Source organism: Cupressus sempervirens, chromosome 3 (genome assembly GCF_028749045.1).
Source record: "Cupressus sempervirens isolate cs-2001-9-10 chromosome 3, ASM2874904v1, whole genome shotgun sequence".
Lineage (NCBI taxonomy): Eukaryota > Viridiplantae > Streptophyta > Pinopsida > Cupressales > Cupressaceae > Cupressus > Cupressus sempervirens.
This window is the reverse complement of record NC_143120.1, coordinates 299,700,734-299,718,647: the sequence shown is the minus strand read 5'-3', so window position 1 is coordinate 299,718,647 and position 17,914 is coordinate 299,700,734. Positions and strand designations below refer to the sequence as shown.

At 35.2% G+C, this 17,914-nt stretch overlaps 1 protein-coding gene across 2 annotated transcripts in view; it reads right to left on the bottom strand.

Annotated features, from left to right (window-relative positions):
- Nucleotides 1-17,914, bottom strand: part of LOC149566171 (ARM repeat superfamily protein) — a 97,239-nt gene that overhangs the window by 18,589 nt on the left and 60,736 nt on the right. For both annotated transcript variants that reach the window (XM_089819585.1, XM_089819587.1), the window contains exons 15-21: nucleotides 10,232-10,291; nucleotides 9,924-9,993; nucleotides 9,752-9,816; nucleotides 9,580-9,641; nucleotides 9,346-9,469; nucleotides 9,175-9,232; nucleotides 8,950-9,062 (exon numbers count right to left, since the gene is read on the bottom strand). In XM_089819585.1, coding sequence (XP_089675711.1) covers nucleotides 8,950-9,062; nucleotides 9,175-9,232; nucleotides 9,346-9,469; nucleotides 9,580-9,641; nucleotides 9,752-9,816; nucleotides 9,924-9,993; nucleotides 10,232-10,291 — 552 coding nt within the window. The remainder of the gene's footprint in view (nucleotides 1-8,949; nucleotides 9,063-9,174; nucleotides 9,233-9,345; nucleotides 9,470-9,579; nucleotides 9,642-9,751; nucleotides 9,817-9,923; nucleotides 9,994-10,231; nucleotides 10,292-17,914) is intronic.

Genomic DNA, 17,914 nt, shown 5'->3' with positions numbered 1-17,914 from the left:
ATGAAAAATTGAGTAGAATCTTAGAAAAAATTTAGATTTTTTTAAAACGAGTTTCTTTCCCTTTTTTGAAATTGCAAACCTCCTTAAGTTTTCATAAGGTTTTCTTTGCAGATTTTAAAGGATTTTCTACTGAGCGCAAGGATCTTCTGCCTCAGAACTATGCATTTTGGAGAATTTGTTTGCCATGTTCGGGGACTTACATGTTTACTCATGGATGTAGGGTTTTCTGATTTTTTTCTCACCAAAAATGAGTTTTCTGAAAGAAAAGAATCATGAAAACTTTCTATCTCATTTCTGGGTTTTGCTCTTTTTATTCCAGAAAAATTGTGGTTTTCTTTGTCATAAAGTTACTATATTTTTGATGTTTTTTTAATCATGGGCTTTTATGCATTTTTACCACGGTATGAAGATTTTGACAATTTTTAAAAATTTCCACAAAATCATGGCATCTTTGACAAAATATTCTGACATTGTTTTGTGAAACCGTAGTTTCTTGTAGAGTGTTTTGTGTTGCACCTTGGGTATCTTCAGTAAATGTTTTTGACGATTTTTTTATAAAATCATGGATGTTGTTGCTTTTGTCAATTTTTGGCAAAATCATTGATTTTCAGAACTGTTGTGGTTTTTGAAGCTCATCTCAGCATCTCTAGTTCAAGGGAGGAATAGCTTTGTTACTCAATGGTAAACTAGGTCATATCCAAAAGTTTTGCTGCACCAAGGAGGGTCTCAGCAGCAAGCTCATGTCGTAGAGTGTTCTGATTAAGAAGAGGCACCCTTCTATGCATTTATGGCCAATGACTTGCAGATTCAATCTTTTGTGGGGTAGTTAGTTAATAAATTGACCGTTAAGGGAGGGTATTAAAATGATATTGTATTATTTACCACATAGTGGTTATTTAAGTCACTTAATGTATCTAGTCATTCAAATAGTTAAGTATACTTCTATTTCAGTTCTTAGTTAACAATTGATTATATTAGAAACATTATCTTTGTATTTCCTTAATTAAAGAGCCCTTGTCTCCTTTGTAATTATTCATTTTTCTTATTGGTGTAGACCACTCCACACTTGCCCTTACTTTCTCCAGCTTCATCTTCAATTCATCAGCAAGAATTATAAATCCCAAATAGACCAATTATGTTTTGATGTTTATCAGCAACTTTTTTCAACCTCTGAAATACTTCTCTAATATGCTGCAAATGTTTCTCCTTATCTTACTAAAAATCAAAATATTATCCAAGTAGACTATGACAAACTTACCCACTAATCGCTTGAAAACTCTATTCATCAATCGGATGAATCTGCTTGCTGTGGTGTTCAATCAAAAGACATGACTACCCACTCATACAATCCTTCATTAGTCTTGAATGCAATATTCCATTCATCTTCATCTTTGCTTCTGATCTGATGGTATTTAATCTTTAGATCTATCTTGGCGAAAAATAGTTCATCACTCAAACAATTCATGATGCCATCCATCTTGGCAATGGAATCTCTATTTAATAGCGATAGCTCGAGTCTGTGTGCATCGTCCATTCTCCATCTTTCTTAGGTGCTAATATTGTTGATACCACACATGTACTTAAGCTTTCTCTTATTGATCCTTTCCTAATCACATCCTAAACATGTCCATTCAACTCCGTAGATTTTTCCCTGTGTTGCTTTCTTTGGCAAACTTGGTCCAAGTATGAGATCTATATGATGACTAATGATGAGGATTGGTGGTATTCCTAGCACATTTTCTGATACAATATCTCAAGAATTTGTCAAAAGTGAAATATGTGGTTCTTCCTTCTTTGCAATGGCATATTCTACTTGGTTGTCACACTTCTTCAAAACTAAAGCAAAACACATATTTTCATGTTTCAATCCATCCACAAATTTTCTTCCTTTGCAATGGCATATTCTACTTGGTTGTCAGACTCCTTCAAAATTAAAGCAAAACACATATTTTCATGTTTCAATCCATCCACAAATTTTCTTCAATCTACTAAACATATTTTAGCATTACAACACACTTCTCCAAAGGAACCACAATATACTTCTTTCCATTCAAGGTCATCATATAGGTATTCTTTCTTTCATCATGAATAGCCTTCCTATCCTACTGTCATGACCTCCCCAACAACATATGACATGTATCCACTAGCATAAAATGATTGTATAAAAACTTTCACCAAGCATTGTAAATTTATAAGTATCTTATGACCATCTTGTATCCGTGTAAGCATATATGGGTTTAGATGTTCTACCCTTTCTCAATTCAACTTTGTCACCATCTCTTCTATCAATTATAACTTTACAACATTTGCCTCTTATATACATATTTTTGTAAACAAACTAATCATTCGCATTGGTTATTCCATTGTATCCATTTGCAAAAGGGCTCTTCACATTATCAATGACTTCAAATGTAGTGATCCAAAAGGTTCTCCATCTACATATGCAATCCTTGCACTGTTCTCTCATCTTTCTTTAGTGCTTACCTGATGCCATTCAAATGCTCAATGTCATCCACATCTGAAAAAAAAAAAACTTTTGAAATGCTTCTTGTCAAATCTTCCATTTGTCCTTTGATATCCATCATTGTGGTAGGTGGCATTCATTTTTCAATCATTGCAATAGAAACTTGTCAGCATTTCCTTGGAATTTTCACTCAATTCATCTATGGCATGTACTTCTTGCCTCGCAATGCCTCTCATGGTGTTGTGGTTTATTCAACTTCGAGCAAAAATTAGTAGGCTTCTTCAATGCTTTCCCAATTCTTCTTGGATGTTTGTTTTGAGTCTGTTTATGTAACATGTTGATTCTTCCTTGCAAGCTTTTCTATGAACAGTCTTAATGATCATAGGATCTTTTTAGTCCACTCCTTCATTCTTCTTTCTCTTTACCTTAGGTTTTGCAATCTTTTCAACATTTTTACCTTATAATCAATAGGTATGAATTGATTTTTCAACTTTGTCACCATTCCATCTTGCTTTTGATTCTTTCTAATTAAACATCTATCCACCAAATGGCAACTTAAATTTAGCAAATCTGACCCTTTTTGAATCATCAATTTCCTCATACTCAAAAAATTGTTCAATGTCTTTTATTCAATCAATTAATTCTTCAAGATTCAAACTACCAAAAAAATTTAAAAAATTCAACTCACTAACTTGTACCGATTTTGGAGATGGCTTTCTAGGATTTTTCCATTCAAACTTGGGGTTCCAAGTCCATCATCACTCTCATCTGCATGTCTAGGATTTAAAACTCTCTTCCTATCTTCTTCTACACCATCTAAAAGGATCTTTATGCTCCTTATCATGTCTATTGTTTCTTCCAACCTTCTAGCAAGCATTCTCTGTGGTGGCTTTTCCTTCAAATCTAGTGCAATTGTTTCAAGTTGGCAATTTGGCTACAAGGTTGCAACTGCCTCACAGTCAACAATTTGTCCACCATACAATCTTCCACAATGCATCTCACTCTCTCGAGATTAAAAACCTTGCTCTAATAGCACTTGATGGAGCCATGGATAGAGGGTCCATCTGATCATTCACTATCCAACTATGTAGCCTAAAGTTAAAACAATGGAAATATATTTACAGCTTACATAAAAAAATAAACTCAAAATAAGAATCAATTCCTGAAACAAACTCTCTTACTTCTTAACCAACTTCTTTCCATAACTTTTCAACAACATTTATATATCAGACTATCGTCAAATAAATTTCAGAGATGTTTGCATATCTGGTTCAAACCATAGCAATGATGCATGTTGGCCACATGTCCCAACTCTCAATACCCTGTGAAATGTGTAAATCAGCTTGATCCTGATGACAAGGCTTCAAACGTTAATGAATCAAGTTGTTGGTCCCATTTAATAATTGCTCTACTCTCAATTTGTCATGGGATGCACACTTGATGTCACACAGTACAAAAATGCTCTGCACATTTCATCTAGTGAATCTTGTACTACCTATTATGTACCTTTATCTTCTACTACTGATATCTTTCTGGAAACTGATTCAACTATCCAAAAATTTGTATGTGTTGTGTATGGCAGGTCATTAATGCTTTGTTCTATTCCACCAGCCAAAGAGATGTGATGTGGAGCAATGTGGTATGATCTACAAAGTTCCTCCTGCATTAATTTGTCTTGCAATGAAAATAGAATGTTTTAGTAGTGGGGAGCCTAAGGAATTGCTAGTGAGAAACAATACTCAACTAGCAATCCCCAAGAATGCTCGGCAATGGAAAGATTTGCACCCAGATGACATTTACTTTGATTAGTTTCCCATCTCCCTTTTGACTTTGTAATGTTTTCAGAGAATTTTAAAAGCATCTTAGTTGGTGACAGGTTATATCAAAGGGCAATTGTGTATATGAAAAAAGAAAATAATAAGGCTTGCAATTTTAAATCCATGTAGCGGAACTTACAATAGAAGAATAAGCCTTAAGCCCTCCTTCATGACTGTTCTCCAAAAAAATTGGGATAGTAAGCGCACAAAGAGTTAAATAATCAATTCAAATTTTGGCAAAGGATTCGTAATGCATTTCCTTATTCAGATCAATGTTGATACAAAATTCTATGAGAAGTGTGTTGGAATGATGGTTCTATTCGTTGTAAAATCAATCCCAAAAAGAGATTGTAGCACATTAATTAACTCCCAATATGTTACCAGGCACCTGAATAATTGTTTGCAATTGAATTTTAACCGGACTCATTGGTCCAAGGTTCTTAAAATTAATTGGTCCCATGTCGTTGAGCGAAAAACAAGGAACCACCCTACTTCACTTTTTCAGACATCAGCTATAAAAACAAAACAGAAAGCTCCCCTTGCTAGTTTGGAGAAAGGAATTTCACTGCTCATTATTCCATTTTGTGTTGTCATGGAAGTCATAAATTAAAATGGCAATGAAAAACTACTACTTTTATTAGAAAAAACATCAATAGTGAAAAAAGACACGTTTGTGGTTATGACAAAACCCATTTATGATTCTATGTGCATTTTTTTATTCTGTGATACTTACAATTTTATATCTGCATTCCTATTTATAAAATAAAAGAATACTAGGATTAAAGTCATTTTCTCTATGAAAAAATACTTCATAATCTTCAGCGAAATTCAACAATGGGTAATAGATATAATCCTTCAATACTATTGCAATCCTTCGATGCTATTGAACTTCACGTATAGTGTTAATTTTGTATTATTCTTCTGTGATAATTTTGTATTTTCCCCCCTCTTGGTCATATCACATCATCCATCCAATCCATAAGGTCGAGCTGACTTCAAATCCCAACTACAAGACCATCACAGTGGGGTTTATATTCTCTAAGTTATACGCCATAGTTCATAATAGGGGTCAAGCGGGCTTCCGACCAAATTTTCAGACTATGGAATATATCATGACTCTTAGAGCTATTATTGAGGAGGCGTGTCATTGTTCATTGAAGGTTTATTGTTGCTTTGTGTTTTTCCACAAGGCATTTGATTTTTTTCCCAAAACAATCCTATTCCAAAGATTGCAAAATATTCGCATCTTGACAACCCTCTTAAGTGTCATCATGAGACTCTATGAGATTGATGTTGGTCGCATTAGGACACCCCATGGGATGTCTAACTGTATTTGGACTCTACATTGACAAGTTAAAGGAGTTCCTTCAAATGCACTCCCTTCCTAGTCATGGCTGTTACTTACACCTGTACTCACCCAAAAAATGATCATCAAGAACATAAGCCCCCTTTCTATCAATTTTTGCATATTTATCAATCACTTATTTTTTATCAAATCATCATTTTATTATTTATTCAATTATAACCTATACTTTGACCACCTTATCCTAAGTCTTTATTTTATTAGAACTTGCACCCTTTTAATTAAATAAATCCCCTTTATCATATGTGTGTACAAAATAAAGGGATCTCTAATTTACAAATAAATAAAAGGCATTTTTGTCTACACTTGAATTCACACTTTCCAAGGCAATGGAATCTCTCTCTTGCCTCTTATTCTCTTCCACACATTTTTTGCCTCTTAAACACAACCATTGACCTTGCCTCTCAAGACTCTTGTGCACCAAAGTCAACATGGGACTCATTCTCCACCCTTGGTTTTGCCTCTTTATCTCTATCGTCCATTACTCTTTAAAAGGAGGCTCTCTCCTCACTCTCTCAAATCTCATGTTTGCACTCTATTGTTAGTTGTCATTTTGCTCACTCACTCTACTTTACTTGCAATAGCTTTACTTGCAATTCTTAGCTTAGTTTCTCTTTTATGCATAACTTAGCTCACATAGTTTAACTAGAGATTTTGTAACTCTTTGTTAGATTAGATCTTGCATCTCATTTAGCTTTACTTGCATTTGCATTCCATACTTGTGATTCTTGGATATTGGCACTCTTGTCTCTACTCCTTTGAATCTTCCGTTCTATGGTGCACCTTGCAAGGGTTGCCTAACAAGGTTCATTTGAGAGTCACCATACTATCATTACATTCCTGTACATCATAGATAGGAAGCTATAAGCCACCTCTTGAGATGCTCTTCATCATTGGTATTCTTGAGAATAATGGTCTATTTCTAGAAGTGTGACACTATTTATACATACATTTTTAGCACCCACCGTGGAGCTCGACTCCTTTGTTTAGCTCATTTTCTCTTACTTTTGTCAGATTTTGCACTTGCAAGTTTTGAATTTTGTTTTGTAGGCATCAATATCGTATGACACTTTTTGTACTGTAGTACGACACTTCTTTCTATTGCAGTACGATACTCTTTTAGTTTTGTATATCGTACTGGCACTCTTCCAAGAATTTATATTTCTCCTACACTTTGTAGATGATGTGGTCCTTATGGCCTCCTCTTCCAAAGACCTACAAAGACTCCTTGATAGCCTTGACTCTTTCTGCATACTACAACAAGTAATGGTGAACCTAAGAAAGACCAAGGCGATGTTCTTCAACTGTCTTAAGACCTCTCACCTCCAATTTTTGTTCAAGCAAGGAGATCAAAATTCCTTCCTCATACAATTATCTGGGGTCAGGTTTTCTGGGCCTTGCTTTAGTTTGTCACCAACAATTGAACCTCGTATCAACAAGGGCTATGGTTCTCTTGCCCTTGTTGAGAGACAATGATTTGGGGGCTTTCTTTACCAGAGTTGAATTGGGCTTTTGTGGAGCAGGTCCAATCTCTTTCGCTTAGACATATTCTCAGATTTAGTCTGTATAAGCAACACATCACTGTTCTTGCAGAGTTTGAGGCCCATCCTTTTAGGCTTGGCACCATTTCTTATTTGGTTTGGTTTCTTATTTGGCCAGAAATATTCTTATTTGGCCTTTTGCTCCTCAAAAGCCATTACCCGCTCAAACCCTACTAGTCAAGCTCACTTTTGGTTGGCTCAGGTGTCGACTTTGTTGGGCTCTATTGAGATTGATATTGATCACCTTCCCCCTTTCTAGTACTCCCTAGATGCCCTGTCTCATCTCTTGTCTTCCTAGCAAGAGTTGAACATGCATATTAGGGCAGACTTCTAGAGACAATATATCCATACTACTTGGACCTATCTACCCAAGGTACTTCCTACTAAAATGTTGTTCTACATGGAGCATTTTCTCGAGTTACAGAACAGGATCATTGTGTGCTTGGTGTACTTGTCTCAGGATTGGTCTCATGCTCTCTATATCTCTCTCGGTCCTTTCAACGTTGGTTCCCATCGGCTCCACATTCAAACCAATCACCATTTGGCTAGGGAGAACAAGATTTGTCAGCTTTATGACTTGGAGGTGGCCGAGACGAAGACTCACTTCATTTTCCATTGTCTCATCTACTACAAGGTCAGAGAAAGATTCTATTGCTCATTCTTAGAGGCTCACTTTCTCACGACCTTCTTCACGTACACAGATCAGAGATGCCTTTTTCTCTACCTCCAAGAGACACGGAGGCTCTGAGACCACACCCTACAGCAGCTCCTTCCCCAGAGATCACAGTCCAACCAGCTCATCACCTCTTTTTTCATGGTGATTTCCCTCATCCATGATACCAAGAGTACATTGGATCAGTCTAGGCCTTTGAGGGCTATGAAAAAGCGCAAATCTACTTCCGTTCATCAGCGGCCTTCTTCTACTACTATCATTGGGAGTTCTCAAAGATGGCTTGGCATTTCCTGTCCTACTGCTGATCCATCAATTCATGATTTGTTCCTGGTGGATCGGACCAGCCAGTTTGCAGGGTTGCTTTGTATGGTGGCTTCTTCTTGCTTTGGTTGTTTGGTACTTTGTTTTTGACTCTGTCTTCCTCTAGACACCATCTAGTGCTCCTACTCTGTACTGAGTTGCTGCTATGTTTCTGGCAGTCCCCTAGGCCCTTTGTTAGTCTTTTGTTGGACATTAGTAAACTTATCTTATCTGTTGTGGAATTGTGGTCTATTAACCATAACTTTTGACTAGACCTAAATTTCATCCTTCAATCTAGCAGGTAAACCATTTGCTGTTCAAGCGTCTTTCAGCAATTAACCATCGCATCAAGCAACCAGTTCTTCATTACAAGTTCTTCATAGAGGGAATAAATAGGAAAACAAAACTGAGATATACTGTATTAAATTCTTTCTGACAGACTCAATCAAGAGGTTCAATTTTTTATCATTACTTAAACAATATCCAAAACACTTTGAATTTAACACCCTTGTTGATAAGGAAATTAGATAATAGTTCAATCAGAAGGACAAAATCAGTAAGAACATTAAAAATGCAACAACCATGCAATTCAGATTCACTGTATTAAATTCTTTCTGACAGACTCAATCAAGTGGTTCAATTTTTTATCAGTACTTAAACAATATCCAAAACACTTCGAATTTAACACCCTTGTTGATGAGGAAATTAGATAATAGTCCAATCAGAAGGACAAAATCAGTAAGAACATTAAAAATGCAACAACCATGCAATTCAGATTCATTTCACATTACCTCTAAAACTTCCACAGCATCAATGCTGATAAAAGGATCTGAAACATGTTGTGCCCATATATCCAGAAGCAAAGGTGAAATAACAGATTCTACCATTACTGTTGTCTGTTGGTCTGAAACAAGAAAAGAACTATAGAACTTTAGTGAACTCATCCATAGCATGACTCAGGTACAACCATGAAAAAGGATTTTACAAAAATCACAACCAAGATGATCATTCCAGACCTGCTTTTACTGCTGCTTGCAAAGCCTCCAAAACCAGATGCAAAGTTTCATCCGAAGCCTGCAAAAAGAAAAACATAGTTAATGAGAAATTCAATTTTTATAACTGTCCAGCTTACAATTTAAATAAAAGGATAAAAGTCAAAAACACTGTCTTTTTGGCTATAAATTCACCTCCTTTAAGAGGGAGGCAATCGCAGAAAAAACAGCCATCATATGTGGACGTAAGATCTCTGCATTTGACCGAGGAAGAAGTTGCGACAATGCTCTACAAGCACCAACCTTCACTGCTGGAGGCCTGTAAGCCCAGAATTTCTTACTTGTATTTCCAATTCAAACCAATATCCACATGACTAAATGACCAATCAGCATGTAGCAATTGCAATACAGAAAAACAAATCTTCATACACATCTGATGCCAACACCCTCATAGAAGCATAAACAAATTCCTCCTGCCTTCCTTTACTAATCTGCAATGAATTTTAAAGATGTTATCTGTCAGAAGAAACTTTTACAAACTTTGTACCAAATTGACAGCCTTTTAATGGCAGCTAAGACGAGATAAACTTGGAAAAATTACCACTGAAGAAAACTTGGAAGCAGCCCAGAAGGCACGCGCATTGAGAAATGGATAGTTTGCCATACCTGTTAATGTATCATGGAAAACAGAAAGAGAAATGTATTATTAGCAAAAAAACAGATAACTGTAAGGTGAACTTAACTAAATGGCTATGTTTTAATTCAAATCTCACCTGTTCCTATATCATGTTCAAGTATATCATCAAGAAACGCTTCTATATCAAACTTGAGATTACCTTCTAACTGCCAAGTGCACAAACATCAATAGATTACTCCAAGACTCTAATCTCTGGCATACCTTAATTAATGTTTTGGAATGATGATTTTATAATTTTGATGCACATTATCTATACCACCATGAATATCATTTCCACAACTCAAGGAAATAGAATGAATCAAAAATGTTGTACTGTTTATTTGATAGCATTTAAAGAATGGCTATATCTAAAAAATTGCTAAGCATGCATGTTAGAAAAAAAACCTGCTGTTCATCTACCAACTCTGAAATTGATCCAAAGGCAAGAATTGCTGCTTCCCGTAACTGTCAGAAAACAAACAAATAATGTAATTGACAATTCAGGTTTCAACATAGAAAAAGCTGATTTCATACAAAAACAACTAAACAAGATGTAACCAAAATATGTATTAAAGAACTGATGGGAAACAATTCATAAACACAAATCGATTCTCAAACAGTATGGAACAGTGACAAAGTATTCCAAAATTATATTAGTGAAAAACTAATGTCACAAACATAATTCAAATGACTAATTCCTAAATATCTACAAGTTGTGCCTTTTAGGGGACTCCCAAGACTAACAGGCTGATTACCATCTTTGTGCATTGCCACTAGAGCTCTCCAATCCCTATATTCTCACATCAATTCTTATTGTTAATGACCATGTAGTTCCCCAAAAATTAGTCAAGGTTCCATGGAGAGGCACATGTTACATGTTTTCTCTGAATCTCTAACATTCGTCAGCCTTATTGGGAATATCTTTCTTCCCTGTAGGATTTTTTATTTTTGCAAAGTATGCATCTTTAATGAAGGTCATTTTCATATGAACATCCTCTACAGTTCCCAAAAATCATATGCAACCAAAACACTTATTACATCTGAAAAGAAAAAGACATGACTGAAGCTACGTGACCTTGAAATGAAATTGATCCAAAAACGAATCTGATATTTGTTGTTTATCTTAGGACTGTTGTAGATGTAATAGCACTGCCATAATGTCTGGCATGTACTTTCCAAATGGTAGTGTCCTCTTGCAATTGTATGTCGAATAAACCATGAGAAGAGACATGTCCCTTTATGAGACATGTCTATTCATCAATTAATTAATTTAATGGCAAACTTAATTATATATAGATATATATAATTATATTAATTTCTCTTTGATCTCACAGGTTTATCCTACTAAAGCTACCAAAACATCAACACTCCCTCTTAGCTAGGGTGGATTAACACAAGACACATATTACACCATTGGTAATATTAGGTATGACAAATTTTAAAGATATCTTGATCGGAAGATATCCACCATTTTGATATCACATATGATATCAAAAGTATTGGCCTTAGAATATCATCATGTGATATTCACCAAAACTCTAAGTAATGGTCTCCAGAATATCAACACTTGATATTCACCATGCACTCAATAAGGCAATGGTCTCTAGAATATCAACATATGATATTCACCATTTTGATATCACATTTGAGTATTGGTCTCCAGAATAACAATATATGATATTCACCAAATACTCTTTGAGTAATGGCCTTTAGAATGTTGAGATGCAAGATATTCACCAAGTACGGTGAGTAATAGTCTCCTAAACATCAAGTTGCATGATATTCACCAAGTACTCTGTGTAATGACCTCCAAAACATCAATTTGCATTACATTCACCATGTACTCAAAAATGTTTATAAGGTATGTGCACACGCATTCTCATATTATGTACCATATAAACATCCACCATGCCTGTGTAATCTATCATGATCTACATAGACATCATAAGATATCCATCATAATAGAAAATTAGGTTATAGTAAGATCGTCACCTTTCAATAACTTCTACAAATACATGTGATAATCATTTGGAAGTCGTCGATTCCTCACGATGTACACAGGGGATAGACCAATTAAAATCACAGTCACGAGGTATATGCATGAATCGCAATCCCCTTGACTGCTATAATTTATTGATCACTGAAGAATCCATCACAACATGGTTTACTATCTCTAAATCAATATGATCAAAATCACCAACGGTTGACTAAATCATATCCTCCATCTGCTCCCTCTCTTTCAAGGTTTCCTTTAATGAAATGTCAAGCTCCCTCTAAATCTCAATCTCCCTTTTCCTGCAATAAGATTCTTGGAGGAAAGATCAAGGCACATAGCTCTTATAATAAATATTGAAATAAGAGAGACTTCAGTGGTTAGATGAATAAAATACTCTAGGATAATAAATTCTCATTTGTAAAAGTTGCTCCAATGAAAGTATTCTAGTTAAATACTTTACCTGATGTATTCCACTTAAATACTTTACCTGTGTCCAAATTCATTAGTTGTTATCTCTAATGTGTTTTCAACACGTGACGAGGATTGTGTGGTTAACACCTATAATCAATAATGAAGAAGTTGGCCACGCAATCATCTATTAAATTGCTTTCTTTAATCAGTTCATGATAATCGATTCTCTGCATAGTAATGCCACCAATCCAAATTGCTTTTTCAATTTTATTCTCGATTAATTCTTTAATACTTGGAGGGAAAAATGCTTATTTCATTCATTGGCACAAGATGTCTTTTACCCACGTCACCACTGTCCATGTCTAGAAAAGGGTCTGATCTACGTGGGGAATGATTTGCGTATAGTCCCTTTTTATTGTCGTTGATATGCCTTAACACATAGTAGGCCACCATGGAATTCTTTCTACCCAACTCACATCCACTACAGGGGATGAGGGTTTTTACATCCCAAATTTTGCCCTAATTTTTTATTTGATCATAATTGATGGATTAACAAATTATTCATGTTCATGTGAAACATGTTAGTTAATTATATAGGTTGTAACAACTGCTAACAGATTATTCCTTTTTCCTAGTCATGTGAAACAAGTTAGTTAAATTATATATGTTGTATTAGCTGTTAACAGGTTGGTTTTTTTCTTGATCATGCGAAACGAGCTAGCTAATTAAATATGTTGTACCAACCAATAGCAGATTATTTCCTTCATATTCATGTGAAATGAGTTAGTTAATATAGACATTGAGGAAAATAATCAAGTAACCTATAACTGTCATTAGATGATTGACAATGATTTTGATTAGAATTAACGATAAATATATTTTTGAATTAATGTCTTGGTGAGAATGTATTGTTTGGGTGATTGCAGGAAGAAGACTGAGGAGAGGGGAAGCATTGCTAAATGAGATAATCGGAAGAGGATGGTCGATGGGTTCAGTCATCAAGATCGATAGGTATGACCTAAGACTACCTTGGAAAGAATACTAAGACATGACCACAGGTTGCATTATAGGACAGCATGAGCTATTAGGAAAACAATAAAATAAAAACTTTAAATAACTTAAATTAAATATAAATCATACCTTGGAAGATTTTTTTTTGGCAATCTCTTATTTAATCATTATCATGAACTCTTAAATACAAATATATATATAAAGATGAAGTGGCACCAATAAATTATAATTATATAATCTATTGATGTCATCTCATCGATACACATATATAAACATACATAAGGGCTTATAATAATGATAAAATAAAGATTGAACCCTTCATCTTTTAATTCATTTCCCTCCTTGTTTCATCTTTTCAAAAATTCAAATTTATGAAGTAATCAAAAGAAAAACTTCTTGGTAACCAATGGTAGCCAAAAGGTCACGATTGACCATTAAAAATCCATCTTTGAGATTGTTTGAGAACAACCTCCTCACTCCTACAATATCTTCCTTCCAAGAATTCTGCTACATTTTTATTTTAACCCTGAGATTTCCGTCCTTTTTGTAATCCATTTTTACCTCTGCAAATCCGAAATTGTCTTTCAGATTTCATTTGAATCCGCAGTACCAGAACTGTCTTCAAACCTTACTTGGCAGGGAAGGGCGAAGAGAGAGAAACCTGAAATTGGAAATCAGGTTATGCACTTCTTGACTTATTTTTCAGTTGGCTTTTTATTTCCATATTCTTCCAGTCTGAAAACAAAATAACAGTCTTATAGAATTCGCATTGCCATTCCTAAATCCTTGAAAGCTGTATTGGATATTGAGCCGGATGTTTATTGGAGAGTATAGTCGAATTCGAAAGTCCTATTCTTGTTTACAATGATAAGTCAAAGAATCTGTAGACGGAATATTGAGACTTCAAACAATCAGTAAATCATTATCTGATCTCATGCATATTCTATCTGGTACTTTATATTTCTTCCTCAATCTAAAACGAATTAATCTTTTTAGATGGTTAAGACTGAAATGTTAAGGTTAGTCCTTTATGCCATCAGCTGATATATGAAGTATGTATAATTTCTTTTCAACTTAACAATAATACTCTAAGATCTCATCAATAAATCAACCTTTGGAACAGAGATAATCATGTATATTGGAAGGTATCCAAATGTTGCTATCTTGCATGGAATTAGATTACAGTGACACCAAGGAAATTCACCTAGCAGAAAGGCCAAAGATTGGTGAAGAGGTGTAAAATCTAACCTGCAATCAAAATCAAGAATGAAATTAGATAACTAAGAAATAAAATACATATAATAGCTCATGCATGTCCTAATGATGAAACCTGTTGTCAAGTCGAGAGGTGGAGATCGGGTTTATGAACCCAATTTGAAATCCTTGGCCAAGGTAGAAATAGGGAGATGTGTCGATCATGAGATCTTTTTTTGTTTGTCTAGATGCTTCAGTTATTTAGTAATAACTATTGGGGCACTCAAACCACCAGATGGCTCAGATGGCTAGACTCAAGAACATCCCAAGCTCGATCCCGAGGTAGAGGGGGTCATTCTATTAAAATAGGATGTGAGGGGATAAGTATGGTCCGCTCCTCTCACCAATGCCAAGGCTTGGACAAGAAGATAAAGGGAACACTTCATCATTTGTGTATGTTCTTTTACCTTTGAAAACATAGAAGCAAATGGATTAGATTCATATGTAGGAATATATTAAATGTTTAATCTTATAGTTGCTACTTTATTTACAGATGAACATGTTAGATTAACAACAATGTGATCATTTATTATTTCCTTTACATTCGTAGATTTTAAATTTACGAATAGTTTGAGTAGTAGTTATTTCTTTCTAGTTATAATTAGTTAATGGTAGTCATTGCCACATGATTTGGAATTAGTTGATAGTTAAATTTTTATTTCACAATGTTTATGAAAACTGGTATGTTACAAGGGTGAAGGAGATAGTGAATAGCGATGTATTTTGGGGTGATGCAAAATACACTATCTCTTTCATCACTCCAATTTTCGAGGTCATCAAATATGGGGATAGGGAAGCAACTACTCTTGGAGAGGTATACGAGTGCATTGATGCTATGCTTAGCCAGATGAGGGTAGTTGTGTGAGAGAGGGACCCCAGTTTAGCATTTTACATTAAGCAGATTTGGCCTATTATTCAGCATAGATGGGACAGCCTCAACACTCATTTACACACGAATGCTTATCCATTTAATCCGAAGTGGTACATGCCTAGGCCTAGGAGAGTTACACCACTACATGATGATGAGTAATCTATTATTAATTTAGTACACTTGCACTTATGAATATTTTATTTTTTTAATTTACTGATTTTAAATTTTGAGTTTCAAGTGAAGGAAGGATTCTTCAAGTGCATTGATAGGATGTATGACATTGAGACAGTAGGGAAAGTTTGCACTGAGTGGTCCAAATTTGATACTCTTAGGGGCTATCCAGCTAGAGCAAAGGCTGACATAAAAACAATGGCACAAGAGAATCCTATTTTGTGGTGGAACTATCATGGACCCAAATCAACAACTACCACACTAGCCATCTGTCTCCTATCTTAGGTTTCTTGTTCTTCAACTTTAGAACCTTTACTTTTCACTTTCAATTTCACTTTAAATCTTAGTCATGAATTTCAAATTCAATTTTCTGATTTTCATACTAGTCATTTGATTACTATCTTAGGTATCTAGTTCTTCAACTTACAAGAGGAACTGGTCTATTTATAACTTCATCCACTCTCTTAAGAGGAACAAACTTACCTCTGAGAAAGTAGAGAAGCTAGTGGTTGTACATCTTGTCTTGTGTATCAAATATCGCAAGACACGTGTGTACAAGGAGAGCCTTGCAGCACAATAGGATATAGAGCCAACAAAACCCTCGCAAGTTGATGAGGATGCAGATACTTCTGATGCAGGTTGGTTGATATTACTCTCGCAGCTCTTACCCTCGAAGAGGCTAAGAGTTTGGAGGATGAGTTTGTTGAGCCTGAACCTCAGGTTGACATGGATGATTAGAGGCCTCTAGGCAGCCTCTACTACATTTGGCAGCCCTTGGGCCATTAGTACTTGACATTTTGTATTTTGATTTTGTAGTTTGTACTTGCGACTCCAAAATACATCACTCTTCACTATCTCCAAAATTTCCGCTTTAATGTCTCGAGACGCAAATTATATGGAATACTTACACTTAAAATCAATCAAACAAAATTTGTTTTCACCTCATAGAAGGAATTTAGGAGCCTAGGTTAGTATTGCCACACAAGACCTTTCTCCTCAAGCTGTGAGACTTAAAAATTCAAGTGATACAAGCTTTGTGCGAATATATCTATTCATTACTATGTGATATTCTTTCTATTGACCATTCCAAAAAACAGATATCATTAATGGACTATTCGTTCCTTTCTTATTAATTGACTTATCTTTTTGTTTTATATCTCCTCCTATTTGATTTTTCTTAAAGATTACCCAAACACCTATTAAAAGATCACTATTTGCATTTGCAGAGCATCGAACAATTGAGGAAAGGGCTAACTATATCACGATTCTCACTCTCTATGTCGCCTTAAAGGTACACTCCTAAACAAACTAGGAATAACCGTCAATAATGCTTAATGTGATGTCTCAAATACTAGACATTTTGTGTTCTGCAACAAAGGTCTGTCAATGCCTACCTCATATACCCCAAGTAATAAGGCCATTGTAAATACTTGAAATTGCATTCATATCTAATCGTGGGTGAGGTTGCCAATTCTCAACGATTTTGATGATTCCTAAATTATATGAGTGCATCAAAATAGCCTATGAGCTTAGTTAGGGCTTATAAAAGTTTGGAAATTGGTGTGACATAGATTATCAGAACTTTAGTATATCAATATTTCGTTTTGGAGTTCCCAAATGGCAAGATGATTCCAACTCGAAGCTTTTACAAATTTTTGAACTATGTTGAGGATGGTTCTTAACTAACATATTGCCCAAAAGTGAGTATCATCAACAAGTTAGAGATTAGGACCGAGCAATGATTTGAACCATAGTTTAAAATATCTGCAGTATACCACCAAAAGCACGAGATGCTCTGGAAAAAGATTTAAACGCCAAAAAATTCAGCAACGGTATTTGCTTAAAATCGCAACGTGAAATTGTAATTAAAATCACGTGTTAAAATCGTGGATGACAAAGTCAACACAAAACAACAAAAAATTAGGTTTGAATGAAAGTCATTCATGTCATTGCATAAGGATTTAGGTTTGGGTTTTTAACATTGTCATCTTGTCTTGTGTTTTTAACATTGTCGGACCAAGGGATTCCGTAGCTCCAACTTCCTACCACAAACTAGGTGATTTCCACGTTCCTAGCTATTGGCCGCGGACTGGTATGACTAGTATCCTGTTTGGGACGGTGATGACGATGGTATTGGAGCAAAATCAATAGAATATTTCACATCCGTTGCTTCCTAGTTTTCTTCCAAGTTTTGAGGAAGTGTAGATAACGATTGCACAAGCATGGACTATTATTTTTTTTCCTAATGACTTAAGTTGTGCTATGCATTCAAGTTTGAACAATCCAAATTCTAGATTGGACATCATTTGCATTTGAACAATTTGGTGCAGAGCACGCATGCAAGGACAAAGAACAAAGGGTCTACATCTTCATC